General features: G+C 48.3%; 1 protein-coding gene across 1 annotated transcript in view; it reads right to left on the bottom strand.

Annotated features, from left to right (window-relative positions):
• VWF (von Willebrand factor) overlaps positions 1-14,654 on the bottom strand; it is a 134,268-nt gene that overhangs the window by 6,638 nt on the left and 112,976 nt on the right. Inside the window, exons 42-47 of the mRNA XM_035028418.1 lie at positions 13,148-13,353; positions 10,740-10,889; positions 5,968-6,078; positions 4,887-5,067; positions 4,158-4,198; positions 3,545-3,661 (exon numbers count right to left, since the gene is read on the bottom strand). Of these exons, the coding sequence (XP_034884309.1) occupies positions 3,545-3,661; positions 4,158-4,198; positions 4,887-5,067; positions 5,968-6,078; positions 10,740-10,889; positions 13,148-13,353 (806 nt within the window). The remainder of the gene's footprint in view (positions 1-3,544; positions 3,662-4,157; positions 4,199-4,886; positions 5,068-5,967; positions 6,079-10,739; positions 10,890-13,147; positions 13,354-14,654) is intronic.

The following is a 14,654-nucleotide window of genomic DNA, read 5'->3' as shown; positions in this document are numbered from 1 at the left end:
AACTAGTCTATGCTGTTGTCATTGTATCCCAGCACCTGGCTCTAAGTAGGCCCCCTGCACTCACTGAGATTAGTTGAGCTAGGAACTCCTTGACAGTGGCTTTAAGTGACGTTCTTCATTTATATCTGAGCTGGAAAAAGCAGCAGCTTCCAGACAACAGGATTTCACTATCTTGCAAAAATGTCCCCAAATTTGGGAGACAACATAGGGCAACCAACTCTTTATCTTGCAAAGTAAGAGGATTTTCAACAATGTTAATAAAACAAAAACCAAAAAGCTACCAACAGCTGCTTCATCACTGCATCAAAATTAAAGCTCTTTTAATGCTACTCAACACTCCAAAAAAGAAGGGGGGGGATATAATCTCACAACATTTTTAAAGAATAAATTGAATTATATGAGAAGCCAATTACAATGTCATTCTTTTTCTTGTTTTGCCACATTTAGTAATAACCACTTGGAGATCCATTCATTCAGGTCCTGAGGTTTTCCTAACATGAAGGTCTAGCTAGCCAGTCTGGAGCCCTCAGACAGAAAATGTGGGCCTCTCTGCATTGCTCCCTTGTTCATTGCACTTGGGCTGAATGCTTCTAATCAGCAAGCAAGGTTAGGAGTCAGTAAGCTTGCACAGAATGAATTTAAACAATTTGCTACTCATAAACCAAGCTTCTGAACTCAATGTGTCGTCAGGGAGTAGGTTGTGCAGAAAGCCAGTGAGTGCGGAGTCAGCACAGAATTAGGGCTCCTGGGTCCAGGCCACACGCTCCAAACTGGGAAGGACACTGCTGGAGTTTAAGGCATCAGGTCATCTTTCACCGGTGAGCTTTAAACTGTATTTTCAAGAATGTACAATTCCTGGAAGGTGTAGGACTGAGGTAAAGAGGACAGGAAGAAAGGAACGGAATAAACAGTATGAGTTAGTGTGGGTGATTACAGTCAGAAGGAGGAGATTAAACAGGGTTTACATTGGGCAGGATTTTGTGGGAGTGTGGATTTGGGTGTTCTTCTTTTCAGCGAGTGTTAGAAGAAGACACCAGGAAACAGCCTCTGCTCAGCAGGCCCAAGGAGAGGAAAATGGACAAAATCTTTACAGGAGAAGTGAGTGGGCAGGGGACAAAGGGAGGAGGGGGCCACTAAGTGAAGGGACAGGGCGGTGGAGACAAAACCTTCACATCAGAGAGGAGAGGACACAATTAAGCCAAGAATAGGGAAAGGCAGAGGGTGTTTTGGAAAGAGAAAGAGCAGGAAGAAAAAGAGGGTGGAAGGTAACAGAGCGGCAATGCTTTTGGAGTTGGGAACAAGGGAGGAGGGGGAAGGGGACCTACTTGCAGGAGTAAACAAAGAAAACATTCCCTCAGCAGGTCCCCTGCCCTAGAAGGCCAGAATGCAGCTGCACCACGTAACAGGGCTTCTCTGAGCCCTGCGGGGCTTACGGCCACTCCCGGCAGCGCTCTGGGCTCCATAGGCAGACATACGCACACACACGCACACACGCACACATGGAGTATGGCACTGCTGAATGGGCTTTCCCCCGAACATCCAGTCAGGAGCAGGCACCTGCCCCTGACCAGTCATGCCGCGAACACTGCCCTGTCTGTGTCTCATAGCCCTTCCCGTAAATTGCATTAGCTGCTCAAAGCCTTCCAGTCTTGCCTCCCCCTGCTGTCCTCTTCTAACTCTTACTTCTATCTGCCAGTCTGGTCCCCATTCCCCTTCCCGGAAGGTCCTCTATATTCAACTCCCTGCTCAAGGTCAGCTCATGGTCATGTCCCTGCAGGTGCCTTCTCAGCATTCCATGTCAGGGGACCTCTCTTCCTCATGCTTTCCTTGTGAGTTCACCGGTCAAGCTTCATGTGTACTACCCACCAGCACAAACCACCTTCTACAGGTCTCCTTTTAGGTATAAGCACAGTCTCCCCTGGGAGGAAATGAAGGACTCACATGGTGACGTTAACACTTTAGTCTGATGTAGGGCGTTCAAGCAGACCTACCTACACTTAATTCACCACAGCTCCTCACCTGCAGGAGACCTCTCTGACCTTCACAGCAGAAGACAGTGGCAAGACCAGTTAAGGATGCTGAACTAGAATGGGGACAATTGCAGTTTTCAGGAAAAGTTGAGAGATAACATTGAAGGAGGATGGATCTAGCAGTTCTCAAGAGGGAGGAAGTGGGGACACTGCCATGGAGGATATCACAATTTTGGAGGAAAGGAGGAAGAGTTAAAAAAAAAGGGCCATGGATTTAAAACTACTGAAACCTAGATCTAGACTGAATTGATTCTAAAGCTGGATTTCTATGGACACACAGGAGCTTGTTGTGGCACCTTCTGGCCACTAGAGGGCGCTGTTAGAGAGTTAGCAGCTTGCCCTCTAGAAAGCGCTCCTTGGAGATGCTGTTGGTAGGGACTTCTTGCTGCACTGATTGTATTTCAGTGGACATCCAAGGTGAAAGAGATGCCACAAACTCCACACAGCATTATTTCATTCCCTATTCAAGCTGACATGTATTCTAGGGAAGCTGTTACATGCACATACACGACCCAAAATCCTAGAGCAGCAACTGTGATTTAAAAAAAAAAAAAAAAAGCATGTACTTAGTTGGCTTTGTTCTAATTGAGGCAGGAATGTTCTCTTTGAATCATTCTTTCAGAAATAGCTGTGTCTCCTATAGACCCATTCACTCCACAGATATTTTACTAAGCCCCTACTTTGAGCATGACTCTGTGCCAAGTGCCATGATGAACACAGATGTAGAACGCTCCATATAAAGGACCTGCTCAAGCGTTCTTCATCCCTATCCTGAAGTCCCCTTCCGCTCTGGCTGGCTCTGCTCCTACTCATATGAAGGATTCCTCCCAGACGCTGCCCCAGAGCCTGCCTGCTCCCTGGCAAAGTTGAGGGGGAAAGCCCTCCATTTGCACGGTCTGAAAGAGCTATTACTGTATTCTGTGCTTCTGGCTCACAAGAACTCATTTGTCCAATTGTGTTTTCGAAAAAGCAGAAGCCCCAACACAGAAGAAGGCTCTGTGAGGTGGGGCTGAGTCATAATTAAAGCACTGAAATGCCGGTTTTTATCTACCCAACTAGAAATGATGATTCCACTTCTCAGAATCCACCCTCAGAGTGAGCATAGTCATTATGACCTGGCAGAAACAGGGTGAAAGATTTTAAACCACTTCAGTGCCCAAGAATGAAAGTATAGGTTGGGGTACACCCATTCCAAGGAATATTGTATAGAATTTTACACATAGTAAGTGTCTGATAAATATTTGTTAACAAATTAATTTTTAATGTTTTCAAAGAATGGTAGTAATGCTTCTTAAAATGTTGTGTGAAAAGAAAGAACTGTAAATACGGTACCATAAGCCCTGCAAATATTATGTTTATTCTTTAAATTTACAAAACAAGGCTCTTCATTATAGTTGTGAAATATTGCCCACAATCAGAAAATAACAATAGCTTTATTTACAGACCCCAGCGAGGTCCCAGTGCTTGGGTCCCCCAAGTATCCGGGGACCCTGGGTCCCTGACAACCCTCTTACCAGGGGGCAGGCCGCGCAGGTGGTCTTCCTGCACTCCAGCTTGAATCCAGAGATGACTCCCACCTGGATGGTGCAGCGGCAAGTCGTGCACACATCAATCATCAGACTTTTTCCGGGCTGAAACCAGAGGCACCAGGGTCAGGCCTCCCAGCACGCTGCCCCCCTGACCCTCCCACTCACCTCAGCTGTCTGCCTTAGGAGAGGGGGCCCGGTGGCCAAGATAAGCCATGGCCCTGACACTCCTCCTGTGTCCAGTGCTCCCCTCCCTCCCTCCCTGCCCTCCCACCTAATGTATGGCAATAGTAAATCAGAGCTTTTATACCGGAAAGGGAGCCTGGAGCAGTGGGAGAGGGGAATGGATTGAAATGTGTGTCAGGCCATCAGAGTGCTTCTCTGCACACAGAAGAGATGCTCATGAGGCTGAGTGGAGGCTGGAAGGTGAGGCCCTAGAGAGTCAGTAAGATGGCGGGAGCCTGGGTACCAGGATGCCCCGGAAGCGGGAGGCAACAGAAAGTGGAGGATAGGGCTCCCTGCTTCCTTTCATTTCCACTTCAGAATGACTGAGCTGTCCACCCTTCCCACAGTTACAACTCGCCTGGAAAAGAAGGCTTACCCCAATGATGGTGCCATTGAGCATGCAGGCCTCCAGGGGCTCTGGGGGAGAGAGAAAAGTGCAGGGCAGATCCCCTCAGGGTCTTCTCCCAGTCTGGGCCCCTCTCCTGCATTTGCAGTCCCTCGCCCCACCCCTTGCCCAGGTGCTGTGGGTCCTAGTGCCAGAACCACAGTGGCCTTGCTCCCCCCAGGCCTGCCAAGGAAGGGCAGGCAGCCTGTGAGCAGGCAGCCCACAGTGAGAAGATCCTTCTCCCCCGCGTCCTCAAGGGGACAGACTTTTTAAATGGTCCACACTTAAGGAGTGAGTGGGAGAGCACTTGGGCTTCTGAAAGAAGGAAATTCTACTCTGGAAACTTGAAGTTCCAAAGAATTCCAAGCAGGTGGTGAAGAGAGTCGCTATTTTGTGTGTTTGTTGGCAGGGTTGGGGTGGGAAGTTGGAGTACCTTTTCCCACCAGAGGAATCACAGTGAATGATTGAGAAGTCTACCACTCACTAACTCACACGAGCAAATGGAGGTCCAGTGGTAGAAAGCCACCACTGAGGATGGGGATGACCTTCAGGAAACTGTAACGTTTCTCTCATCTGATTTGCTTTCCCACAAAAGCGTTAGGAACAGATAGGAGGACTTTGATTCTGCCCATTTCCCTGAGTTGCTGAAAAGGCAAAAAATTCAGGAGCCCTTAGCGGACAGAGAGGCTTAGAGGTGGGGCCCCTGGACACACGCCTTACCGCAGCGACAGGTGGGACAACACTCTGAGGTCTTACAACTCAGCTGGAAACCCATGGGGCAGTTGGGGACATTCAGCTGGGGGCAGGAGACATTCCTCTGTTGCACAAAGACCTCTTCCTTCACGCGGACACACTCATTGATGAGGCAGGGGTTGTCAGGGGAGGCCCAGTGAGAGCCAACCTGCAGTTAGAGCACTAGAGTTGATCAAGGCTGGGGCCAAGGGCCCCATGGGGGTGTGCTGTTCTCTCAGGGAGCTGATATGGGCTCTGGGGATGAGCCCCAGCTTAACGTCTAAGTCCCACCCCTAGAGTAAGACCCACAGAGGGAATGAGTGTGGGTCAAAGACACCAGGTGACCAAGACCCTCACCCAGAGCCATGTGTTCTACAGACACAGTCTTCACCATCTTAGGGAAGCTTCGGGACACTCCCCTCCATCCTGGTCACTAAATGTGAGCTGAGCTCAGAGGCTCTAGGGCACTCTGACCGAGAAATGGCAGCGTGGGCTGACACAGAAGTGATGTGGAAGGCGAACTCCACCCATTTCCCAGCCAGGTGCCTCTTCCCACTTACTCCTACAGGGAAATAGCAAGAGACTAGGGATGCTGGCGCCTGGCCCCCACAGCCCAGCAATCTGTCCCCGGGGCATCCAGGCCTGTGGATGAGTGGCCCGACCCAGGGCAGGGCAGTACTCAGAATCTGTGGAGCTTTGGGGCAGTGGTGGGCCTACCACACCTGCAGGATGGTGAGGCTGTCCCATAACAAGCACTCAGGGGAAGCAGACCTCAGATTCATAGGTGAACAGGACACAAATCCCCCCGGAGTTCACAGGACTCTTAGGGAAGGAACCGGGCCTCTCCCCAAATCCACCAAATGGGAAGTCTGAGGCAATCTCAACTGTCCCTATAAAGGGCCAAGTAACCCCAAGGAACATCTGGATAATACCATAGCCAGATGCAATTCCCTGTGGGGATACCAAAGGGTGGGGGATGAAATCAAAGCCAGCCGTGGACCACAGGGTGACCAACAAAGCTGGTCAGGTCACTACCCTCCTTCCTACCCAGCCTGGGCCCCAGACCTACATTCTTCCAGTGAGACTGGGAGTCCCCCCGTGGTGAGCCAATGACCACCTCACAGGCAGATGGCAGACACCTTCCACAGCACTCGCCTTCATGGATGACGTAAGTGAAGCCCTGGAAAAACACAAAGGACAGAGATTAGGACAGCCCAGGAGCAAAGACACGGGTGTTCTTATCTACCCTGTATGTGTCCTGAGCCTTGGGGATTTGCAGGCCAGTTGGAGTGAACATTTTCATCTCTGTCTTCCACCAGCCTCAGGATCATGCTCAGAAGTGGTTAGGAGGAGTCCACCCCTGAGTCGCTAAGCTAGGTCTTACACCAGCTGAAGAGACATAACCCTGCCCTCTGAAAGCTTCCAGTCAGACCAGGATCCAGTCCGTGGGAGTATTAAAGACAGCCCAGAACTCACTCAGCAGCAGCTAGCTGGCCTGATCTTTATCATGGCCAAATCTAGGGCCCCTTATTGACTGGGGAAGAACAGTCAGGATGCCTGGGATCTAGTCTCTGCTCTTACAAGGATAACCACCTATACAAGATGAGCACCTTGATCTCTCACCAACGTGCAGAGTTGGGTTTCCCCTGGTCACTGCTTGATATTACCTAGTGGTTTATGGGCACAGTAAGATAAGAAAGTACACAGATTGGTCTTTTCCAGAAAGTCTGTCAGGGAGAGCATGGTCCTACAGGTAGGCCTGCCTATCTTGCCTCTTGGAGGTCCTCTCATCTGGCCAAAGCATTAGGGACTTGTACTGAAATCCTCCACAGAAACTCTGAAGCAATATACAAAGAACAGGCAAAACAATGCTATGTGTGTTTATCCCAGGAGCCATGGAAAGAGAACCCAGGACTGTCTTCATCTTGGAGCTCTGTCCTTGAGAGAGAAGGAATGACTGCAGCTGTTCAGGATGGGTGTGGATGCCAAGCCTGCTCTGCTCCACAAGCACACTCAGAGCAGGGCCGAGTCAGGAGATGCACACAACACTGGTGCCTCTCCCTGGGGGGAATGCAAGCACTCCAGAGAATTGGCTCAACCTCACACAATCTGCATGGGACCTACTTACATCCCCACCTGCGTCACAACAGTGCCCACTGAGCTGTCCCCAGTCTTTTATCAGCTGAGGTTCTAATCGTTTACTGTGCATCTATGACGTACTAGGTACTTTGGAGGAGCCAACAAATTAGGATGGTACAATCTAGACACCTTCCACTACAAGCAGAATGTACAAAGTGCCATAAAAGAAACAAAGCCTCAGGGGAGCACAGAAGAGAGTCGTTAATCCCTTTAGGGACCTAGAGTCACTCTTGTGTGCCTCTCTCAGAGTGCTGAGTCACCTGGATTCACATAATCCTTCTGTTTGCTGCTGCCCCATCCCACGCCCCCATCATGGGCAAACATGTTGTCCATATGTTGGCTAACTCCAGACCAGAGGCCTTGTTCTCAAAACCACACCAACTTCTCACATTTGGGTACTCCTAGCCATACCACCAAATTTCTTGGCTGCCATCTTTCTAAGATTCCCTCCATGCCTCCAACAACCACATCTTCTTGCTATGCAACCAGGGTTCATCCTATATGTCATCTCTCCTTCTTTTCCCATACTCCTCCAAATCCTCTAGCTTACATCTGCTCAAAAATCTACATCTCACACCTTCTCCTTACTCTTCTCCATCCTGTCTTCACTGGTTCCCCATTTAAGAATGGAACTAAGCAGAGGCGCCTGGGTGGTGCAGTCGCTTGAGCGTCCGACTCTTGGTTTTGGCTCAGGTCATGATCATGGGATTGAGCTCAGTGAGGAGACTGCTTGGAATTTTCTCTCCCCCTCCCTCTGCCCCTCCCACTCCTGCTCTCTCCCTCTCAAGTAAATAAATAAGTCTTTACCAAAGGAAAAAAAAAAAAAAAAGAATGGAACTAAGTCCATCTAATATCCACCTAATCTGAAGACAGATGCCCTGAGAATAAATCCCTAATGTATCTAGCAGCACAATCCTTGCAGCACAATTGCCAGAGCTGACATAGAGGTGGGAGGCATAGAGCTCTGGTCCCTTGTCTCTTGGCTGCATCACACCAGCCCTTGCAATGCTGGTGTTGCCAGTACACTAGCCCATTGGAATGGGCCCTGGGCCAGGAGTCAGGACACTCCCATGGCTACTGGCTTCCAGTGAGCTGTAGAACTACGGGCAACTTCATTCCCTGTGCTAATCCTCTGCTTCCTATCTGGCAAGTGGAAAGAGCAGCCCTGCCTCTTCTTCCTTCTGGAAGAGAATCATAAGGATAAATAAAATACAATGCATGATATTCAGTCCCTCAGAACAGTTCCCAAGGTTCCATGATTTAGTCTGATTCTGGAATCTAAGGGTAGGGAATCAAGCAGTCATAAGCCTTCAAAGAAAAGCTCTTCCAAGATTTATTCAAAGGAATGGGAATTCCTCTTGCTGTCAACATGGAAGGAAGGCCATATGCATGTAGGCCCACCTACAAAATTCCATGGGAACCCTGCAATGCCCCTTGCTAGCTTTACATTTTTCTGACATGAAGAGCTGAGAACTATGGAGGTGATGGGGGAAAGTCTATTTCTGCAGACTTTGGCTTCAGAAAAGAAAAATCAGAGGGCAATGGTAATGTTATTCTTTTTTTTTGGTAATGCTGTCCTGGGTTTGCTTGTTGTCACAACCTAGACAGCAAATGAATTCAGGTAAGTGAGCCCAAATGTCTCCGGAGTTGGACCGGAGCTGAGACTACCCTCCTTGAAGAATGAAGCCATCTCAATTCCCTGAAGCTCCCACCTCAACACATCGCACAGTCTCCCACATCCCCTCAGCTTGAACTAAACCACGAGGCTGCCTTCTCCCCAGAAGGGGAGATAGACATGTCTCTAAGACAACCCCTTGAGCAATTACACAGTCGCGAGATCTAGACATGGGGCCACCTCTACCCACTCCCCTGAGCTCTGTACCCATCTTCTTTGTGAAATTGCCTCCAGCACCACAGCCTTTAGATAGCCGGGTGTATACCACATGACCTGCACCCTCCCTAACAGTTGACTGGACCAGAGTGGGCACTGCACAGAGGACCCAATTCCTAGGCTGAGCTGAGCCCATCAATTTTCTTCCTGAGAAGTTACTCTAAGGAACACAAAGACTGGGTAAGTCAGATTAGCCAGGGCTGAACCCTAGGTCTGCAAAGCTGTGTTGAGTTGAAGCCAGATTCCATAAAGCCACGTGCAAAGGAAATCTATGAGAAAGCAAAACTTCCCCCCAGAGGCAGTCAGCCTGCAGATGGGCAGAGAGAAGCAGAGACAGGGGCTCATGGGACAAATGAAGAGAAATGTTGTATGACTGTGGTGCCCACTCACATCTCCTGCATTTCATTTCTGAGATTCCCTGTCTTTTCCATAAATCTCCTTTTAATATTAGCTAGCTTGAGTGGAGTCCGTTCTTTGCAATCAAAACTCCCTACTGATACACAAAATATATTGGGTGCTGGGGCACCTGGGTGCCTCAGTTAGTTAAGCGTCTGACTGTTGCTTTTGGCTCAGGTCATGATCTCAGGGTTGTGAGATCAAGCCCCAAGTTGGGCTCCATGCTCAGCATGGAGTCGGCTTGAGATTCCCCCTCTCCCTCTCCGATTGCCCCTCTGTTGCCTCGCACTTTCTCTCTCAAATAAATAAAATCTTAAAATTATATATATACATACACACACTGGGCGCTGGTCTTATAAAAATGACCTCTAAGTAGCACTCTCTTGCTTGATAGCAAGTTATTTCCATCACCTTCCATGGCCTGTGGGAGGGGATGGAGACCAATAGGTTTCCAAAACTCAGTGTCCCCAATGGACACACCTGGATACCACCACATCATCCTCTCCCAAGGGTGCCTTGCAACTCCACTCCTCCTCAGTACCAGCAAGGCAGGTAGAGAGCAGATGAACTGAGTAGACCCTCCGACTTCGGGATTCGCGCTCAGGCCCTCCCTTCCATCATCAAACCACCCACTTCCAACCCAGCATCAAGAGCATTAGCTCCACTGCTGTTATGAAGACAAGTGCACAAGACGTATGTCCTTGTCTGCCTCGGCTACTCCTCTCTTACCATCATCATCTCCTGATACCATTGAACGGATAATAATAATAGCACCAGAATTTGATCCACAATTTTCCTGGCACACCATTTCTCCCTTCTTTCTAGGGTCTCATCAGTCTGAAATGTGCAAGAATAGAGTGCCCCAGAGCACACAGGAGCCTTAGGGGGCAGGCCACCACCAGAAGAATTAAAAACTGAATTGGGGCAGCAGGGATCATGTTTCCTGTCCTGCAAATTATAAACGTGGTCTGAAAAATCACCAATCTGTAGACACACTGTAGGACATTGAAACTGGGGGGAAACCTCAGAAAAATCAGAATGTGTGTCTGTTCTAGGAGCAGGCTGAAGTGATGTCTGAAGGGGAAGACATGGGAAAAAATCAGGTCCTCCTTTGCAGGCATTAAATCCAATTTCTACTCAAACCAACTCCACAGCCCTCTGGACTCAAGACCATACAACAGACATGGCCATTAGCCAAGGACAGACTCACAGAAGGACGGACTCACAGAAGGATGGCATAACAATCCTCACACCTTCTTTTCACTCAGCCCCAGCCCCAGCCCCCTCCTTCCCCTCACCTCTGGCCTGGAACCAGAAGTTACTAAAGAGGCTTTCTTGCCCCTTCCTGGGACCGCTGTCCCCCACCTCCTGCCCAGACTGCTCCAGGCAGTGCCCAGCCCCTCTGCGCCCCTTACCGACCGGCAGTTGTCCTCACAGGGCTTCTGGGAGCACTGGGCCACACGCAGGCCCATCACAGAGTCCTCCAAGTCAGTGCAGGTGCACACGTCACAGCCCTCCTCCCAGAACTGGCCCACGGGGTAGATGGTGCCTCGGTGCACACACACCTGCAGACACAAGGTTATGGTGAGTGAACTCATTCTGTTCATTTCAACAAGAGGTTAGGAAGCACCGACTGTGTGTTGGAAGCTGCTGTAGGTGCTGAGAATACAGCAGTATGAAAACCAACGTGGTCTCTGCCCACCTGGAGGGGTGTTTATGAAGGTTGTGCCCTCTGCCCTTCCCTGCCCACCAGCCTTAGAGAGCCATCGCCGGTGTATGTTAGTGGCCCCTAGGGAGTCCTTTGTGGACCACAGGCTCAGGAATAACTCACTTGGCTGCCTTAAGCCAGTTTCATCGCTGCCTTAGCTGCGTTTAACTCCCTCCCACGTCACACAGGAAACTGTTCCCTAATCCTCACACCCAGTGTAGTCCTTGGACTTAGCACCCATCCACACATAGCCCTCTGTCGCATTAGGAGTGGGCTGGAGGTGAGTAGGGGCTATGAACGGGCACTCCCCTGAGGCCCGAAGATGACAAGGAGCATAACAAGGAAAACATCTGGGGCACAGAGAATGGGATATGTTTGAGAGACAAGGGATCCTACTTGGAAAAACTATAGGCTACAGAAGGGATATGGGAAATGAAGTTACAAAGGTTGACTGGGATCAGAGTATGTAAAGCCAGGTTGAACATAACACTCAGAATTTATTCTGTAGGAATGAGGCACTGTTTGATCAGGACACTTAATGATAGTTTTGATGTAATCCCAAATCTGCCCTCTGAAGCTATGAACAGGTCTCCACCCTCATTCACACACATCACAGCAGTACACGTATTTATAAGCCATTATCCTTTACCTGCTCGGTCTCCCAGCTGCTATATAAGGAACTTATGGAATGAGACCCCTTGTTCTTCTATTAAGAAGCCTGCTAGAAAATGTTACCACCCACAATCTCACTTCCAGGAGCCTATCTCAAAAATACATTGCCCAAAATACAAAATGACAGATGTACAAAGCTATTTGTTACAACATTATTAGTAACTATGTTATTATGCCATAGTACCTTTCACATAACAAAATAGTAAATCAAAAAGGAAGTAAAACCAAGCCCTAAAAGTGGAAGACAAACTGAAATATCTGATTCACTAGGTATCAAAGCAGTGGCAAGATCACACAAGGAAAATAATTATTTCAAATAACTTTAAAAGCCAGGATTTTGACCATATATCCCTAATGGGTTCTATTTCTAGGCTAAATAAAGAACCGCAAAGAAATCTTAAACCTCTCTCAATTGTTTTAAAATTGTTAGCAATAATATTGGGATTGTTATTTTTGAGACTATTCTAGGCATCTTGTAATATAAAGCAAAAAACTAATTATGTCAATTATGTTAGGAGGCCAGTATTTGCAACTTAGAAGTGGTAGAAGTATAAATCAAAGAAGTAAAACCTTACATATATTTTGAATCTGAAATCACTATGAATGCATGAGTTTTATCCTCTTTAAAATGCATTTCTAAGCTCTAATCACCAAAAATGTCTGAAGGAAATGACAGCCCGTAAGCAGCAAGCATCCAGGGAAAGAGAACCATGGCTTCTCCCTAGCATTCACTCCAGGGCTCATTGTCAATAATCCAGCAGCTGCCAAGTGTGCCCAGGTCTTCCTGCTGCAGTTCTGGCTCATGATAGTTCATCTTGGTGCATTCCTCCCCCATAAGACCGCTACTTGCATTTACCAGCTATACCATCCCTTGCCTTTACTGTATTCCATTTATAAACAATTATCTTCTATATACTAGCAAGATCATAAGTCATCTGCATCTTACATTTCTCCCATAACACCTAACAAAGCACCAGCTCTGCTAGAACATAATTGTTGCTCAGTAAATATTGGACGGATGGATGGATGGATGGATGGATGGATGGATGGATGGATGGATTGAAGAAAGGATGGATGGATAGGTGGACAGGTACATGGATGAACTGATAGCAATTAACAAGTGAATAGAGTAAACTATTAACTAATAATTCATGCAATCATATTAGTTCCTTAGCTAACCTACAAAATAAGCTCTTTAATGGTGGAGACCGTGTCTTATAGTTTGCTTGTAAACTTAGCACCTAGCCATGCTGAGAACATGGTAGGTTCTCTCTAAATACCTCCCAAGCTAATTAAATGTCCATTTAGGCTGTGATGGAATGCTGACTGCTCACCCACCATTAAAGCATTCGGTTTGGGCAGGAGGGGAAGTTTAGGTAGGCAAATAGTTCACAAGGAGCCAATGTTTGGCCATCTTCCCAGCCAGAACGAAGCAGCCCCTACCTTGTCAGGGAAGCAGGTTGTCGTGGTGCAGCCACAGTCGTTGGTGATGGCCGAGGTCAGGTACCCCAGAGGGCAGCTCACCGTGGAGTTCACACAGTTGCAGGCACACTCGTACTCATCACAGCATTGGGTCTTCCGAAGGGTTGGTGTCCGGTGCGGGGGGCAAGAGGGCGGGGACTCCCTTCTGCACTCGTCCTTCCTGCAGGCTGAGGGGCAGCACAAGGTGATGCCCCCATCCTGCCATGCTGGGCAGTGCGTTCAGCCAGGGTTCATAAGTATTCAGCCTTGATATAAGATCCCAGGAAACTCCAGACCCAGACTATTAAATCAGAAATGCCCGTGAGCCCAGCTTGGGGGCTGTGGGATTTTTCAATCATACCAAAAAGCAGTTAGTCTGCAGGAAAAATAGGAACATTAATCAAAAGGAGAAATGTGAAGCTAGGAATTCTAATGGAGGAGAAGTGAAGGCTGCTTGGGTCTCCACTCTGTGAAGAAGAAGGGTCCTTCCAGCTATGGAATCTTGGAGACAGCAGACATAGAATCTCTAAGACCCAGACAAGCCCGGGCACACCATGCGCTGGCAAGCATTCTTACAGGCTGGGAGCTTCTGGGACCCCTGTGCCAGCTGGGTACCTAGAACAATGCCCTGTAGTTTTAGATCCTCCAACAATGTTGAACGAAAGCATGCTAGCAACCCTGTCAAACCCACAGTGTCATTTTATTTTTTTATTTTTTTTTCAAAGATTTTATTTAATTATTTGAGAAAGAGTGAGAGAGCGAGCATGAGAGCATGGTGGGAGACAGAGGGAGAAGCAGACCCCTCGATGAGCAGGGAGCCTGACGCGGGGCTTGATCCCGGGACCCTGGGATCATGACCTGAGCCAAAGGCAGATGCTCAACTGACTGAGCCACCCAGGTGCCCCGCCAGTGTCATTTTATAAATGCCAATCCCCTCCCTGTGTCCTTTGCCTGGTCCCAACTTCCTTCAAATACAATGAGGCCTCTTCTTACCCTCCAGGTCTTACTTCTAGGAGCTCAAGTGAGACTCTAGATCAACAGGACAGGAACTCCACTTGACATAAAGTGGGTATTCTCAAAGGCTACATATGGAATTGTGTTCCTTGCCATGTCTCACTTTAACCCAGCCTTATGCTATTTGGTGATTCAATAGATACACAAAGGGGGAGAAAACTGACAGATTTGTTTGGGAATAAGATCTAGCGATGAGAACAAACCAAAGGAACATTCCCTCCCCTCAATGGTGTGTGGGAGGATGGGAGTTAGTAAAGGTTGGATCTGGAGGCTTCTCCATCTCAGGCCCAACTGTCTCTTAATGCAGCTCAAAAGGGAGGTGCCACTCTGGAAAACAGTACAGAAGTTCCTCAAAAAGTTGAAAATAGAGCTACCATATGATCCAGCAATTGCACTACTGGGTATTTACCCCAAAGATACAAAAGTAGCGATCCGAAGGGGTATGTGCACCCCGATGTTTATAGCAGCAATGTCC

The sequence above is a fragment of the Mirounga leonina genome, unplaced genomic scaffold, assembly GCF_011800145.1.
Source record: "Mirounga leonina isolate KUSES-001 unplaced genomic scaffold, KU_Mleo_1.0 Mir_201, whole genome shotgun sequence".
NCBI lineage: Eukaryota > Metazoa > Chordata > Mammalia > Carnivora > Phocidae > Mirounga > Mirounga leonina.
The sequence above is the reverse complement of the archived record's forward strand: the minus strand, read 5'-3'. Positions and strand labels throughout refer to the sequence as shown.